The sequence below is a fragment of the Physeter macrocephalus genome, chromosome 3, assembly GCF_002837175.3.
Source record: "Physeter macrocephalus isolate SW-GA chromosome 3, ASM283717v5, whole genome shotgun sequence".
NCBI lineage: Eukaryota > Metazoa > Chordata > Mammalia > Artiodactyla > Physeteridae > Physeter > Physeter macrocephalus.
This window is the reverse complement of record NC_041216.1, coordinates 7,289,039-7,306,516: the sequence shown is the minus strand read 5'-3', so window position 1 is coordinate 7,306,516 and position 17,478 is coordinate 7,289,039. Positions and strand designations below refer to the sequence as shown.

At 47.0% G+C, this 17,478-nt stretch overlaps 1 protein-coding gene across 3 annotated transcripts in view; it reads left to right on the top strand.

The window, feature by feature from the left end:
• The first annotated feature begins 4,513 nt into the window (after positions 1-4,513).
• AGO1 (argonaute RISC component 1) overlaps positions 4,514-17,478 on the top strand; it is a 41,191-nt gene continuing 28,226 nt past the window's right edge. For all 3 annotated transcript variants that reach the window (XM_007120128.3, XM_007120129.3, XM_007120127.3), the window contains exons 1-8: positions 4,514-4,717; positions 9,950-10,133; positions 12,440-12,560; positions 13,003-13,184; positions 13,583-13,719; positions 13,944-14,078; positions 14,229-14,316; positions 14,975-15,122. In XM_007120128.3, the coding sequence (XP_007120190.1) occupies positions 4,693-4,717; positions 9,950-10,133; positions 12,440-12,560; positions 13,003-13,184; positions 13,583-13,719; positions 13,944-14,078; positions 14,229-14,316; positions 14,975-15,122 (1,020 nt within the window). In that variant the 5' untranslated portion in view covers positions 4,514-4,692. The remainder of the gene's footprint in view (positions 4,718-9,949; positions 10,134-12,439; positions 12,561-13,002; positions 13,185-13,582; positions 13,720-13,943; positions 14,079-14,228; positions 14,317-14,974; positions 15,123-17,478) is intronic.

Below are 17,478 nucleotides of genomic sequence, written 5' to 3'. Positions count from 1 at the left end.
GGGATCGAACCCGTGTCCCCTGCATTGGCAGGCGGATTCTCAACTACTGCGCCACCGGGGAAGCCCTTCATTTAAAAAAAAATTAATTAGTTAATTTGGCTGTGCTGGGTCTTAGTTGCAGCACGTGGGATCTTTGTTGTGGTGTGTGGGATCTTTTTTTAGTTGCTGCATGCAAGATCTAGTTCCCTGACCAGGGATCTAACCCAGGCCCCCTGCATTGGGAGCATGGAGTCCTAACTGCTGGACCACCAGTGAAGTCCCTCTGTGTCTTTATTTTTAATGATAGTACCTGCCTGTGCTGTTTATTTACCTATTGCTTCTTAGCCCAAGCTCACCTATATGTTCTATGATGCACCAGGATTTTTTTTAAAATTTATTTATTTATTTTTGGCTGCGTTGGGTCTTTGTTGCTGCACGCGGGCTTTTTCTAGTTGCGGTGAACGGAGCCTGCTCTTCATTGCGGTGTGCGGGCTTCTCATTGTGGTGGCTTCTCTTGTTGCGGAACATGGGCTCTAGGCGCGTGGGCTTCAGTAGTTGTGGCACACGGCCTCAGTTGCTCTGCGGCATGTGGGATCTTCCCGGACCAGGGCTCGAACCCGTGTCCTCTGCATTGGCAGGCGGGTTCTTAACCACTGCGCCACCAGGGAAGTCCGATGCACCAGGATTTTTGTGAGGATTATGTGAGTTAACTTATGTAAATTGTTGAAACAGTGCCTGACACTTAATATTAAGTAAATTCTTAATAATGTTAAGTGTTAATATTATTATCATAATTTTAATTAATCTCTTACAGAATTCTGTAGGCTAGTATTTGACTTGTGATTTTTGCATCCGTATTCCTGAGATCTCTTTTTGTAATATTATCATATAAGAGATGTGGATCTTTATCTGCTATTGTGAACAAATTAGGAAAATTCCCCTTTTTCTCATGTTCTAGAACCATTCATATAACATGGAACAGAATTATCTCTTTAAGGAATGGTTGGAAATATTACACAATAAACCTTCTGAGCCAGATGTTGTTTGGTAATTTTTTTTTTTTTTTTTTTTTGCGGGCCTCTCACTGTTGTGGCCTCTTGCTTTGCGGAGCACAGGCTCCGGATGTGCAGGCTCAGCGGCCATGGCTCATGGGCACAGCCGCTCCGCGGCATGTGGGATCTTCCCAGACCAGGGCACGAACCCATGTCCCCTGCATCGGCAGGCGGACTCTCAACCACTGCGCCACCAGGGAAGCCCTGGTAATTTTTGATAATTTTCTCAGTGTCCTCCTTAATTGCTGCTCAATTCTTGCTTTTTATTCTGTTTTGAATTTTTTAAAGGAAAAAAATTGTCTGTAGTTTAAACTTTTGATCACGTATCAAATTCATTAGTCTGTAGTTATGTAAAAAATTCCCTTGTATTTGTTAAATCTCTGTGATGAGTTTTTAAATTGGGGAGATAAATATGTTCACTGTCTTCATTGTGATGATGGTTTCACAGGTTGATACATATGTTAGAATTGATTAAATTGTATACTTTATATATGTGCAGTTTATGTATGTCAATGATAGCATAATTTTAAAAAGTCTACCAATTGCATAAGTCTTTTCAAAGTACAAGGTGACATTTATTAATTCCATTGTTCATGATTTCTGATTTTTAAAATTATCTCCTGAAATATTATATAAGAAATACATTTTATTGTAGATAAAAAGAGATGGTGCATGCAGGAGGTGTTAGTGATTCATTTCCTGATAATAGGGTATACGATTTGTTTTATGTCTACTATACTACCTTGATTTCATTGTTCCCAGGCTGTTTTTTAAATATTTTAAAAAAGGAAAATATAGATGGAGATACAGTTTTTTCTTAGGCCATTCTTGTTGTTTTGGGGCCAGGAAGCTCTGGGTTTAGGGACGGTGTGTAAGTGGAAAGATCTGAGGTCTGGCCTGTGTAGCAGAGGCCCTTGGGTGTGACTTAGCTATGGATTGAGATGGAAGGATTGAACTGGAAACAGAAGGAGCCAATAGCTTTCTATGGGGAAGGTATATCAGGAGTTACTGGAAGAAGTCTGAATAAGAAAACAAGATACTATCTGGAATTCCTTTATACTCTACCACTTTGCCTAGCCAAGAGTGAAATCCTTGATGATGAAGACACTCTGCAGAGAGACCCTGCAAGGCCAGGGCCAGGCTTGACTCCACTAGCCACTTTGGAGGTGGATCAGAATAGTGACCAGTGCCTTTCCACAGAGTTAGGTGTGAGGCTTCGTATTTAGAACAGGGGATTCAAACTCTTCTTAAGGAATGCTGAGCTTCTAGCTTAGTTACACCAAGGCAAAGATCTTGCTATTTCTGAGGATGTTTTGATGCCGTCTATTTGATACAGATCAACCCAAATTTACTGACCATTCTGGGCACAGCTTGTGCCAGCCACTAAAGGGGGACAGAAGTGCATCTGATATGGTCCCTGCTCTTAAAGAATTTAGAATGTAGTATAAGAGACAGACAGTAATTATGGTAGTAGCCAATACTTCACCTGCATTCTTCTAGGTACTGTTCTAAGGTCTTTATATATATTAATAACAGTCCAATGAGGTAGGTACTATTTTCACCCCCTAAAATAGGGGAGGAGGAAATTGGGACACAGAGAAGTTAAGTAATTTTCACAGCTAGTAAATGGCAGCACCAGGATTGGAACCAAAACAGTGTGGCTCTAGAGTCTTTGTTCTTAACTTTATCTTGTAGAGCAGTAGTTCTTAAAGTGTGGTCCCCAGATCAGCAGCAGCAGCCCCATCTGGAAACTTACCAGAAACATGTATTCTTTGGGTCCCACCCAAGACCTACTGAATCACAAATTCTGGAGGCGGTGCTTAACATTCAGTGTTTTAACAAGCCCTCCAGGTGATTCTGACGCCTGCTATTTGAGAACCTCTGCTAGAGAAGAGCAAAGCATACTATGAAAAGTGTCAGAAATTAATCTTCCCAATGGGTAGCGACTGGATATGGTCTCTCTCTTAAGTTCCTAGCCTTCTGCACAGCCTCTAGTGTAAAGTAGGCATCAAAATTTACAGATGGATGCATACATATGAATGAATATATGGAAAAGTGATGTTTGAGCTGGGGTCTCTTACCACCTATCAGTTGATGCAGACCAAATAGGAGAAATGTTCCCCGAAACCGTGAGACCAGCAAGGAGGTGATTGTGATACTTTTGGCAAGGTATGGTAAAGGTCTGCTCCAGCACAAGGAGCCATCAGAAGAATGTCAGGGAGATCATGTGAGAGCAGTTCAGGAGGTAAACATGTCAGGTCTTTGTGAACATCTGTATAGGGGAAGAAGCAAGGGAGAGAGAGAAACTGTCATTTCTGGGATGAAGGTGCCCTTCGCAGAGACAGGATGTATAGGACAAGCACGTTTGTGGGGGAAAGATAGAGTTTGGTTTTGGACTTTTGAAATTTGAAGTGCTGGTAGATCCAGGTGGAGCTGTCCAGCAGACACTTGGAAATATGGGTCTGAGACATGGTTGGAAATAGAGATTCGGAAGGATAGTTGAGCCATAAGAATGGATGAGACCTTTAAGGGAAAAGTGGAATGAGAAGAGAGCTGGGTTTGAAACCATGGTGAACACTGTTATTTAATGAATCAAAAGCAAGAGGGGGGCCCTTGAAGAAGGCTGAAAAGGGCTTAGGCAATAGGAGACCTCAGAAAATGCTGAAGCCAAGTAGAAGGCTCAAAAAGGAAGGAGAGGCAAAGTGTCAGATGCTGCAGAGAAATAAGAGTTGAAAATTATCCTTTGAATTTCGACACAAAAAGTGTTCTAAGTGACGTGGTGAGGGCAGAAGCGGATTGACTGAGTTCAGGCGTGAGCTGTAGATGAGAAAGTAGAGACAGGTGTTTCTCAGGTCCCGAAGGTAGAGCTCAGTAGCTGCACTCAAGTTGAGACTGCGACATCTTCCAGGGTAGGCAGTCTCTTTCATATCTGTGGTCTCAGCGCGGTAGTCGGCCTGGAAGAGAGGGTGGCGTCAGTGAGTTCAGTGACTAGGGACGGAGAAAGGCTTCGCGGAGGCAGTCGCTTTGCAGCCGAGGCTTGAAGGATGAGGGTGATTGGGAGGAGAGGTGGGAGGCAGGGCCCCTGGGTGACGGGGCTCTCGGAGTGTGTGAGGGTGACCTGGGAATGAGGTGGAAATGTGCGCGTGGCCCTTGTGAAGTGGGGAGGCTGTGTGTAGGCTTGGAGGGACAGGTTTGGGGAAAAGACAAGGCCGGAGGCTGCTGCGGGGGGTTGTCCTCCCGCCCCGCCCCACTTAAGCCACTGAGTGGTACCGCGGTGCCTCTACCGGAGCCCTCCCGCCGGGCTGCATGGCGACGGGTGACCGCCAGGGGCCGCTGCCTCCGGTCCCCGGTGCCCCCGCCCCTCTCCATTGGCCTTTGTTGCTGTCGGAGCGCCCCGTTTGACTCGTTCCCGTCCGCCCCCTGGGCCTGGCGGTCGCGCCTGCGCACTGGCAGCTGGCCGGGCGCTAGCTGGGGGAGCTGCTGCAGGCTCCGCGGCGGCGGCTGCAACGGAGGCTGCGGGGGCGGCGCCGCGAGCGGCCGGGCTTGGGGGGGTAGCCGAGCCCGGCCCGGGAGCCCAAGCAGCTAAAGTGCGGGGTACCTAGGCCCTTCACGCTGGACTCCACAGTCTCCGGGCCGCCTGACCTCCGCACGGGTATATGGGATGGAAGCGGGACCCTCGGGAGCAGGTAAGGGCCCCCGGCAGAGGGGCACGGTGCATGCTCCAAGGACTAGGGGACTCCCGCGTGAAGAGCAGGATTTCCGAGTGAGGAAAGGTTTCCTGAGTGAGGAAAGGGGCTCTTATGAGATGGGGGGCCCAGTTTGAAGGGGGCTGTGTGCAGTTCCGGGGGAAACCTTGTGAAGAGAGCTCTGAGACGGGGGCCATTTATCAAAGGAGGCTGTATGCACTCCTGGAGGTGGGAAGTGCCCTGGGAGAAGGGCCTGAACGCACGTAAGGACACTCGGAGATCCCGGGAGGCCTAGGGAGAGGCCCGGCAGGTGGCAGGGGGCGGGCCCCAGGTGTCCAGGAGAGGAGGGGGTCGACACAGATGGGCCCAGAGCTGCCGCATGCCGGGGGCGGGGGCTCAGCCGGGCTGGGCTGGGCTGATGTCTTTTGGGAGAAGGCGCCAGAGCTGGGCTGTGAGCTCCGCCCCAGCCGGGCCTGACGCGGGGGCGAGGGTCAGGGGGCAGTGGGTGGGGATCCAGCCCCGGGATTCCACCCCCCCCCCCCAAGTCTAGGGAGATGGAGCGGAGGCGCCGGAGCATGCGCGGAGGTGGCAGCTGGAACGGGTTGCCCGATGTGGTGGGGGCGTGGCCGCCCGAACCCCCCACCCCCAGACTCGCAGGTTGGCTTGGAAAAAGGAGCGCACTGTTGGGCTGCAGTCTCTCTTAGGTTATGCTGGCAGACTACAAGTGGAAATGGGCCCCTTCCCCATCTTGGGGCTCTTGCACTTGGCCCTGAAAACCTTCAGTCATAATTTGCCAAGAATAGGTTGAGGGAAACTGCTAAAGTGCCTTATTTTGCCACTGGGATGAGGAAAGACTGGGCTGGAAGCAATGTTTTAGGTTATGGACGGGTCCTCCTTGAAGACAGGCCTTAAAAAATGTGTTGGTTACTGAGGTACCAAGGCCAGGACCAGGTTTACCTAGAAGGGGTTTTCTGCCTGGTTTGCACGGTCCAACAATGAGCAGAGTTGGGATCTTTTAATCCAAGGAAAATGACCTCTCTATTGAATGTCCCTGAGTCGACAGCCTAATCTTTCTATACCTTAATATTTTTATGTTTGTTGTCCCCCACTGGGTATCTTTTCTTTTTCCTCTCTTTCTACTCCCCAGAAACTGTCAGGGCCATGTTATTAGACCCAAGGTCGTCAAGCTAGCCTTTTGTCACAAATAAGTTGTTTGGGGTAGGGGGAAGTTTATAGCCTTCACCATGGTGTCCCAGGTGATAGCCTTAACTTCTCCTTATTTACAATCAGGAGAAAAGGCGGTAAGAATAGAGGAGAAACTGAGGCAAGGCTGCCCCAAGAAGACCAGAGTCCCTGGATGTGTTGTGTAGTGGTGGCACCTCCTGTGTCCTGTCTCTTACCCTTTTGATGGGAGGAGCAGTCTGGACCTGGGAATCCTTTAGGTCTTGTCTCACTACTTCCTTCCATTTGATCTCGGGGTGGGAATAGGATTTCCATTTGGGACAGGAATTTCATTTCTGGTTGAAGCATCTTTGTCTTGTATACCAGATCTAATCCCCTTAAGGAAATAGCTCCTGCCAACTCATTCGAGTCATCCATTCAGTGATCTATAAGTACTTAGTGACTACTTTCCCCAGCACAAAAACAACCTTGTAAAGGCTGTGTAAGCCTTAACATGGAATGCAGGGAGCAACTGACTTCAGAAAACTACTTCCTCCTTCCCTTAGGCCCCTTTCTCCATTCCAGGAGCCCTCCTGGTTTTCTGGGCTGGAGACTACTTACAGCAACCCAGGGACTAGAGTAGTAGAGGTCACAGAGGTCCAGATGGATTGCTGGGAGCTGGCACCCATACCAGACTGCTAATTATCTATTATGATGAATTCCTAATGGTCTCTAGAGTGATGAAAAAGTTGACTTTTTTGGGGTTCATGTTACATATTTATAGCTTCTAGGGAAGGAACGAGAGCCTGGTATCTGGAGTTGGCTGTAGCCTAATGGGACAGGCTTTACCTCATCAAAAGGTGTAATTCAAATTCATTCTGGAAGCTGTGAGTGGAGGGATCCCATAACTGCCTCCTTCCTAGGCTCGGACTGTTTTCTTGGAGGTTTGAGGACACAGTACATACACAAAGCAAGGTATTGTTACTGGCTTCACTGGGCTTATGGCCAGGTGTGCCTTCTGTGCTCAGCTGTGTTACAAGCACATATACTGGACTGGGAGCTCCCAGAGGGTAGAGGTGGTGTCTGATTTATCTGTGGAACCAACCAATGTCTAGGCCCTGACACAAATACGTCTTTATTTTTTGAATTGAATCACATTCCAGTGTGAACATAAATGGTCAAGCACATGTGTGGATATTTAATAATTTGTGTGTACTCAGTGTGTGGACAAATTCTTTTTGGAGCGATTGGCCTTTTACTCTTTGCTTACCGGACAGCTAACCCAGCCTTGAGTTTGTCTTTTGAGTGGGCTCTCTAGCTTATTGGGAGGTATGTGGGCCTCAGAACTGCAGGGAAGGAATCCCTGAGCCAGGCCTTTCAGCTCTGTTACTTTTCCTTCTCAGGGCCGGTTGAGGATGGGGGAGGGGGAGTGTCCTTTTCATAGCCCCTCCCTCCTTGCTTTTGTCTGCAGGGAAGGGCCCCGCCCCTTTCCCCCAAGGCCCAAGCTTTGTCCTCTGTGCTGGGGCCCTCATCTGCATTACAAAGTGGCCGTCTGTCCCTGTCTGGGTCTGAAGGGAAGTGTCTCCCTTTCTCAGACTAAAAGCTGGGGGCAGGGTGGGGTTAGGGGAGGAACTTTGTACTGCTGTAAGGCTTGAAGGGGAGTGGAGTGGGAGAGAGGTTCTCTCTTCCTCCTGCCTTCCCTAGTTTGGGTATGAAGGGGAGGGTGGGGGCTCCCTGTTTTTCCAAAGCCTCCTAGGAGTGGAGGGTGCCTAAGGCTAAGTTTGGTGTGTAGTCCTGTTTCTAGGGAAGAGAAGGCTTTGAGGCTAGAGTGTCTGTCCCATCCCCCATCATTTCTACCCAGCCCCTAGCTCTAGAGGATGTCTTTCTCCCAAGGCTCCTAACAGTTATTCGGCCTGGGAGGCTAAGGAGGTGAATGGAATGTAAGAACTTGGGGAGGGAAAGGGTATCTCTTACCAGCTACTTCCACTAGGGTCATGTTTGTCCTGTGCCGGGTTTATAATTGTTTCTGAGCAGTGTGCAGGTGTTTGTGTGTTTGTGTGCTGTGTATGCTTGTGTGTTCTTTGTGGTGTGTCTATGGATCTGTTTGTTAATTCATTTAGTATCTGTATATTGAACATCTATATGCCAGGCACTGGAGATTCAGCAGTGACCAAGGCAGATACAGTCTGTATCTTTGAAGAACTCACAATCTAGGCTGGTGAGGGGTATGTGTATGAAGGTACACTGTCCAGGTCTAAGTATGTGTTTGGATGTGTATGTCTATCTATGGCTTGTGTATAATTTCTGTTCAGCTCTTTCTGGGGTATGTGGCCAGGTGCTAGTAGTTAAGCTTTCACTTCCCCAGGTAGCTGAATCCTGAAGGCCTTTTCTCCCCAGGCTGGACCGTCATTCCCGTCTGTGTTTCCCTGTCTATGGAGTAGGGTAGGCTTGACAGGTGGTTAGAAGGAGACACAGCAGCTTAGCTCTGGAAAGCATGCCCCTCCCTTGAATGGTTCTGACCTCTTCCTGACCCCCCAGCTGAGGATATGCCCCATCCCCCCAGCCTCGCCAACTGTGAAAGCAGATCTCTGGTAATGGGAGGTTCTGGGCTGTTTTGTCCCTCTTTCCTCCCACCTGGGCTGGTCCTCTGCTGGCAAAGACAATAGTAGATGCTGACGGAGGGTTCTCTTAGGCAGTTTCCTCTTTTCTTCCCTTTCCCCTCAAGCTAGAAAATAAAACCAGGGGCAACAATCAGGCTGGTGGCAATAGAGGAGAAAGTAGTGGGAGTTGGCCCTGCCCTAGCCCTTTCCCAAGGGCTGCCTCTGTCTTAAACCCCTTCTGCTACTGTCTGGGCCCTCTGTGTAGAAGGAGCTGTGGGCCTGGAAAGAATCTTGTATTCTTCTTCCCAGAACCAGTAATCTCGTCTTCTCCAGGATGCTAATGTCTGCCCCTCCTTCCCAAGTCCTCTACTCTAGTTTACTCTTGCCTCAGTCTCCTATATTTAACCTGTCTTCATTCCCTAGCTTTTTCTTCTTTTGAACTACTTCTTCATTGTCTCCCCACTTGCAGCCTTGCTTCTTGCCCAGGCTCTCAACTCTAAACTATCTTGCCCCAGCCCCTAACTCCAGCGTTTCCTCCTTCCCAGTCCAAGCATATTTGGTCTATGACTTCCAGTTCCAGCCTCTTCACCAGCTCCGTGTTTCAGCCTCTCTCCTTTCCTTAGTCTCCAAAATCTATCCTTTTAGCCTTTTCTCCTTTTCTGCTCCATCCTCAGCCATTTGGTTGCCTTAATCTTTTCTCAGACACTGCCCTCTTCCTTGCGCGGCCTCCCCCCATCCCCCCGCCCCAGCACTTGGCCTTCTTTAGGTCTTCCTCCTGTCTGCAGTGCAGGGAAGCATTAAGATGATACTATTTTGTGTTCAGGATGGTGATGAGTGAAGTGAGCATCTGGCTGACAGATAATAGGGCTTTCTTAGTCTGCTAGATACCTGATGGCGTCTTCATCTAGTAGAGGGAAGAAAGAGTTTTGTTACTAGAGCCAGATTTAGCCCATCTACTTAACATGTAATAGGAAGATATTACATACTCATTTGATGAATTTAAGACAGACAGCAAGGGTAATTTTCCTAACTGGAAAGAGTTTTTAAAAAATGAGGCTGGGGGCTTCCCTGGTAGTGCAGTGGTTGGGAGTCCGCCTGCTAATGCAGGGGACACGGGTTCGTGCCCCGGTCCGGGAAGATCCCACATGCCTCGGAGTGGCTGGGCCCGTGAGCCATGGCCGCTGAGCCTGTGCGTCCCCAGCCTGTGCTCCGCAACGGGAGAGGCCACAGCAGTGAGAGGCCCGCGTACCACAAAAAATAAAATAAAATAAAATAATAAAAAAAATAAAAATAAATAAAAAATGAACCTGGGTTGTTTCAGCCAGTGGAAGCCCTCAGTTGGGTTGGGTAGGCAGGAAAGAGGCTTTTCCTACAATTTGCTGCTCCCGTTCTAGGAGGCCTTGTGCCTTCTCTGATCAGAGTGGTAAGGAGATTACCTGACTCTACCCTCACCAGCCTCTCTGTCTTGTAGCTGCAGGCACCTACCTGCCCCCCCTGCAGCAGGTGTTCCAGGCACCTCGCCGGCCTGGCATTGGCACCGTGGGGAAACCAATCAAGCTCCTGGCCAACTACTTTGAAGTGGACATCCCTAAGATTGACGTCTACCACTACGAGGTGGATATCAAGCCGGATAAGTGTCCTCGCAGAGTCAACCGGTAAGTAATGCACGTTTAAGCCACTAAGTCCAGTAGTCCTTATTTTCCTGAGAAAGAGAATCCAGAGGGGTAAAAGAAAAACTAGTAGAGGGTGATTTGGTGAATTTGGTGATATCACCAAATTCAAGAAAGTTCTTGAGGAAGAGATTCTAAGTAAGGTAAATGTTGAAAAATATCACTGGATTTGGCTATTAGGAGACAATTGGTACCTTTTGCCACAGTAGTTTCAGTAGAGGAGTTGGGCTAGTAATCTAACAGTGAGTTAAGGAATAAATGGAAGGTAACGTGGTAGGGATAGTGAGAACAGATAGCTTTTTTCTAGATAGCTTGATAGTGAAGCATCGGGAGAGAGGGAATATGTTGGCTAGAGAAGATTATAGGGGTCAAGTACAGTGCCTACTGCATTTCATTATTTGTTGAAATGAATAAATGAAAAGTTTTTAAGAATGAGACATGGGTATGTTTATAAACCGAGAAGGAGCTAGTGCAGGAGAGGTTAAAGGTACAAGACAGAGAGGAGAGGAATGAGTGGGATGTCCTTGCTGAGGCAGGAGGACATATATATATATATATATATATATATATATATATATATACATATATATATGCACAATGAAAAAAAAATTTTAATATTACAGGAAGAGTAGCAATGAAAAATGTCTCATATTACCCTGGCCTCCTGTCTCCTAGTCCCTTTCCCCAGATGCATTCATTATTACCTTTCTTGAGTACACTTCCAGATATTTTTCTATACATATGCAAGCATATATGTTTGTAGAACATTTTCAAAGCACACAGAATACAGAATTGTATATACACTGCTCTGCACCTTGCTTTTTTCCACTGAACAATAAAATTTGGAAAGTAATACATATCAGTACCTACATATCTGTCTCATTCTTTTGCATAGATTTTTAGATATTCCATTGAATGGATATATTATAACCTATTTAATAAATCTATTCAGGAACATTTAGGTTGAGTCTAAACTTTTGCTACAAAAATGAAACTGTGTAGAATATTAATATAGATACATTTTTGAATGCAAATACAAGTGTATCTGTAGGATAAGTTCCTAGGCTGGAATTGCTGGCATAATACATTTAAAATTTTTGAGATGTTGCCAGTTTTTTTTAAGGTAAGTTGTACCAATTTATACTCCCATCAGTAAGGTATCCCCCCATATCTGCACCAATTCAGTATATTGGATTTTTAAATTGTTGGCATTCTGATAAGTAGAGAATTATATCTTGGTCTAATTTTAAATTGTATTTCTCTACTGAGTGAAGTTGAACCTATTTTCAGATGTTTAAAAGTTATATATGGAAGGGATATTTCAAGTGTGAGAGGAAAGAAAGAGGAAAAGAGGCAAGTGTATATATAAATGTATTTGTTTATATGTCTGGGAACTTGAGGGTGGCCTTGCCTTCTATGTTCTACTCTTCCAGAATTATTAAAGATGCTTTTTGATCTGAGGTAGGAGTGGATTCTGTCGTTAGGCGGGTAGTGGAGAAGGTTTGACACAATCTATGAGGATGGAAGTGATCAGAGATATGAAAAAGATTGCTGGGCAGCACTGAGGCCTAATTGGCATTAAAACCATGTGTTTACAGTTGCTTCCAATGTATAGTTTGAGTCTTTTTATCCAATAGTATTCAAGAGCTTTGGTTTAGAAAGTGAAGAGTTTAGATAGTTGGATGGACTGGGATTCTGAAGGCTAGATGGATACTCTGGAATCTAAGTAGCAGAGGACAGGAAGTGAAATCAAGAAAGAGACGATAATGGAGAGAAAACAGTGTGGTAGAACCAAGGACTTCAGAGAGATGGAAGAGATGAGGTTCTTCTTCCACACTTTATTCCTATTCCAATTCAGGTCTCTTCCCATCTACCTTTCTTGATTATCACCTTGGGGATTGGAGCAGCCTAGATTTTGTTCCTGATTCTGGACAGACCCTGAGATTAAGCCCTTCTCCCCTCAGCCTCCCCCTCTACTCAAAAGGCACTCACAACCACTCTTTTAGGTCCTTCGGAGACTTGGTGATCCGAGGACCAAAAATATCACCTGGGAGTGTGTTAGAAACGCAGAATTTCAGACTTTGCTCTAAATCTGCTGAATCAGAACCTGCATTTTAGATCTCTAGGTGATTCATATGAATGTTGAAGCTTGAGAAGCACTGCTTAGAATAGAGATTAGTAGCTGGTAGGACAGAATATAGTAGATGGGACATTGCCTGGACTTTAAATTACTTCCAAGAGCTTGAAGTGGTAGTCTTTCAGCTTCCATTGGCCTTTCCCATTCCCCACAGGGAAGTGGTGGAATACATGGTCCAGCATTTCAAGCCTCAGATCTTTGGTGATCGCAAGCCCGTGTATGATGGAAAGAAGAACATTTACACTGTCACAGCACTGCCCATTGGCAATGAACGGGTAAGGTTGGGAGTCAGGCTGGACCTGTGTCAGGGGTCTGGGGAGGGACAGAACTCAACTAAGCCTGTTTGGAGTCTGGTAGTCCAGAGATCCCTTTCGTCTTTTGTGCTGAGAAAGTGTGTTTTAGGGCGAGGGATGGGTCGGTGCTGATGTTTATTTCGCCTCCTGTATGTCTGTCCCTGTCCAAACAGACTGAGATTAGACTTAAAATAGACCTAAGGGACTTTCTACTAAGTGTGGTTGAGAGGGACAGATACACTGAGCCAAGGTGGCTGGAGACTAAGGGGCTGAATTTACTCTGAAGTTTTCATTGTGAGTCCCTATCAGCTTAAGAAGCAGATTCTTGGGAAATCTATGGGGTGAAGGATAATAGGGGCAAGGCAAGGAATATTGGGCTGTGGGACAGCATCAGCAATCTTTCACCCCTTTCACTTTCCTGAAGGTTGACTTCGAGGTGACAATCCCTGGGGAAGGGAAGGATCGAATCTTCAAGGTCTCCATCAAGTGGCTAGCCATTGTGAGCTGGCGCATGCTGCATGAGGCCTTGGTTAGTGGCCAGATCCCCGTTCCCCTGGAGTCTGTGCAAGCCCTGGATGTGGCCATGAGGCACCTGGCATCCATGAGGTACTGGGTGTAGTTAGTATCTGGGCTACAAGTGGTGGCAGAAGTGCTGTGGGAGGAGGAGGGGAATGAGCATATATTAAGGTCCCACCGTGTGCCTTTCAAATAAAAAATTCTTTGAAGCCCTACCATATACCAGGCAAGTGTGCATATACATTTAGACGGTTTAAAGCTTTGGCCCTGTCCCTTTTAGATATCTTTGGACCTCACCCCATCTGTCCCTGCAGGGCAGTAAAAGGGGAGAGACTTGCACAAGGTCAGTCACACAGCTAGTAAAGGATCAGAGCTGGAATTAAAGCCCTGGTGTCCTGCCTTCCAGGCCAGGGCTCCTCCGTGCCCAGGATGCCTCACAGGGTGGGGGCCTGTGCCCGAGGGACCAGTTCTCTGCCTGTCCCTGCCAGGTACACCCCTGTGGGCCGCTCCTTCTTCTCACCGCCTGAGGGCTACTACCACCCGCTGGGGGGTGGGCGCGAGGTCTGGTTCGGCTTTCACCAGTCTGTGCGCCCTGCCATGTGGAAGATGATGCTCAACATTGATGGTGAGTGGGGAGAGCTATGGAGCCAGGGGCACCCTGAGTCCAGTGACCACACTCCCAGCCTCATCCCTCCCAGCTCTGTAACCACACTCCTAGTCTAATCCCTACAGCCCTGGGACCCCTCCCCCATCCCAATACCCTATAAAGAAGAGGGTGTAAAGAGCAGTGCTTCCATTTATTCTGGAAGACAGAACCTGAGCTGAGCTGTACCTACCCTGTCCCCACAGTCTCAGCCACTGCCTTCTACAAGGCGCAGCCAGTGATTGAGTTCATGTGTGAGGTGCTGGACATCAGGAACATAGATGAGCAGCCCAAGCCCCTCACGGACTCTCAGCGTGTGCGCTTCACCAAGGAGATCAAGGGTGAGGACCCAACCAGGCGGGGAGGGGAATTAGTGCTACTTTCTCTTTAGTCCTAAAAGGAAATCCCCTTGGGATATATTCAGGGGAGAGGCCAAGCCTGGGCACATGAGCAACCTTTTCCAACCCTGACAAGCAGTGTGTGTGTCCCAGGCCTGAAGGTGGAAGTGACCCACTGTGGACAGATGAAGAGGAAATACCGCGTGTGTAATGTTACCCGCCGCCCTGCCAGCCATCAGACGTAAGTTGACAGGGCTGCTAAGCCATACTGTTGGTGGAAGAGGGCCGATATTTCAACATACTCTGTTCACTTTCTCTGAACCCACACCTGGCCCTGAGGATGAGCCCTGTTTTTGAAGATAAGCTGTGGGAATTTGGCATCCCTCCCCTAACCTTCCCAGATCCATTGATACTCTCCCTACCATTTTTACCTTCTTGGTCTCCACCTTTCCTTCTTGGGCATTTACTAGAGAGCAGGTGTCTTTCTGTGGCTTCTTTCTCAGTTCTATAAATGTTAGGATCTCTCTCAACTTATTCTCCCTCCTGAAAAAGAAAGCTGAGATCCTGGGCTAGAGCCTTGGGAAAGTTGTCACTGATTCCATCTACCTTCTTCACCTCAGACTGTGCTGGACTATGAGTGCCTACTGTGTGTCAGGCTTCATGCACAACACTGGAAATACAGATGAGTCAGATATGATCTGACCATTGTGGAACTTGCCTTTCAAATCTTTAGTTTCACTCTTGGAACCCTGTATTTCCTCTGCTTTCCCATGAGTGGTGGGAGTGCTCAAAGAGGTTGGATAGGGATGAAGTCAAGTCTGGCGCTTCCCATGGTTGTAGGTCTAGAAAGGTGTTACTGAATGCTGGGCTATGACACCTCTTTCCCTTCCCCGAAACAGGTTTCCCTTGCAGCTGGAGAGTGGACAGACTGTGGAGTGCACAGTGGCACAGTATTTCAAGCAGAAATATAACCTTCAGCTCAAGTATCCCCACCTGCCCTGCCTGCAAGTTGGCCAGGAACAAAAGCATACCTACCTGCCCCTAGAGGTGAGACTGCCAAGTAATGGCCTGGCTGGGGAACAAGCATGGTACCTGCACACTGATCATCAGAGGTCTGTTCTTCCATTTGTAGTCTCTCATCATTTTTAGGTTTGGAAAATTGATGTTCTGAGAGGTCATTCTGTGAAATGTAGGCCTCATTCTTAACTGCTGAGTTCTTTACTTATCCCGCATCCTGCTCTCGTATTCTTTCAGGACTGCCAGGCAGAGGCGAAAGCTGTATTTACTGTTTAATAAGTAATTAGTTCATTCAGGACAGAGATTTCAGATACCTACACTCTTGTCCTCTTAATTTCTCTTTACCTGTCTGGAGCTGGGGATCTAAATGACCTAAAGATACAAGTATACTTTATTTTACAGAAAACGGACTTGAACGTTAACCTGTAACGTGAATCCTATATCCCCAGTGATCAATGTGTTCCTTTTTTTTTTTTTTAATGTGTTCCTTTTTTAAAAAAAAATTAATTAATTTATGTTTGGCTGCATTGGGTCTTCGTTGCTGTGCGCGGGCTTTCTCTAGTTGTGGCAAGCAGGGGCTACTCTTCGTTGCGGTGCGTGGGCTTCTCATTGCGGTGGCTTCTCTTCCTGAGGAGCACAGGCTCTAGGTGCGTGGGCTCAGTAGTTGTGGCTCAAGGGCTCAGTAGTGGCTCGCGGGCTCTAGAATGCAGGCTCAGTAGTTGTGGCGCACGGGCTTAGTTGCTCTATGGCATGTGGGATCTTCCCAGACCAGGGCTCGAACCCGTGTCCCCTGTATTGGCAGACGTCAGATTCTTAACCACTGCACCACGAGGGAAACCCAGTGTGTTCCTTTTGAAAAAGTTTTCGCTCCAAGATTTGTCATATTTGTGTGCTTCAGCAGACCTTTGAAATTCTGCAATTAAAGAGAGAATAGTAATGCTCTTAAGTCATTACTTAAATGGAGAACCACTGGGCTGTATTCGATTTTCTATACACTAGCCAAAATGTCTAATGAGAAACTATCTCTGACTGCTTCGTTTTCTAGTCCAGTGCTGCTCCAAGTGTGGTCAGTGGACCAAGAGCATAGGTATTACCTGAGAGCTTGTTTGAAATGCAGAATCTCAGGTTCCACCTAGACCTACTGAATCAGTATCTCTTTTAACAGAATCTAAAGAGGATTCATATGAACATTTAAGTTGGAAAAGCACTAGCCTAGATTACCGTCTTACTCTCTTCTAGCAGCAGGAGTCAGATGGCTGGGACCAAAACTTAAGCCTTCTGTGAGCTTTTGGGATTTCAGAACTAACCAGAGGAAATTAGGCTGAAGGGAGAAGAGATCCCAAAGCCCAAGAACTCTGACTTAGTAATAGCTGCTGATGCACAGAAAGTGGGATGAAGACAGTATGTTCTCTGAGATGTAAACAGAAGTCTTTAACTGCAATTACAGCTAAGTAGATAGGCTTTGGGTAATATCTACTGCAACCTGAGATTTGTTAGCAAATTGGCATTATTTCTGTTTAAACAATAGTTTCCAAGGTGAATAACCTAAGTATTTTGATTTTTACTGTTGCTTGTTTAATTAACAAATATTTATTGAGTTCCTACTATGAGTCATACACTCTTAGGTGTGGGGAAAGCAGAGCTTAACAAGACAGATAAGGTCCCTGCTGTCATGGAGCTTATAATCTAGAAGGGGGAGATAGATAATAAATTGATAAATAAGATAGTTTCAGTTGGTGGTAAGTGCTGTAAGAATAATAAAACAGGTTAAGGGGATAGTCATAAGGGTGGAGCGGGTTGGAGATTCACTTCAGTTATTGTGGTCAGGGAAGGCTTCTTTTTTTTTTTTTCTTTTTGGCCACACTGACGGCATGTGGAACTTCCCCAACCAGGGATCGAACCTGTGCGAGTGCGGAATCTTAACCACTGGACCACCAGGGAAGGCTTCTTTTAGGAGACGTTTGAGCTGAGTCCCAAATTATGAGATAGAACCAACCTTTTACACCCTGAAGGAAGAGCCCTCCAGGCAAGAGTTTAATAGCGAGTACAAAGGCTCTAAAGCAGCAGGAAGCTTGGATCTTCTTAGAGAGACAGAAGGCTTAGTGGCTGGTATGTAGTGTATGAGGGGAGAAGTAGTAGGAGATGATTTTGGAGAGAGGTACAGGGTCAAATCACATAGGCTATTGTAGGCGATAGTTCTTTTTTGGAATTGCTTTATTGAGATATAATTCACATTCCATAAAACTCACCCTCTTGGGCTTCCCTGGTGGCGCAGTGGTTGAGAGTCTGCCTGCCGATGCAGGGGACACGGGTTCGTGCCCCGGTCCGGGAAGATCCCACATGCCGCGGAGCGGCTAGGCCCGTGAGCCATGGCTGCTGAGCCTGC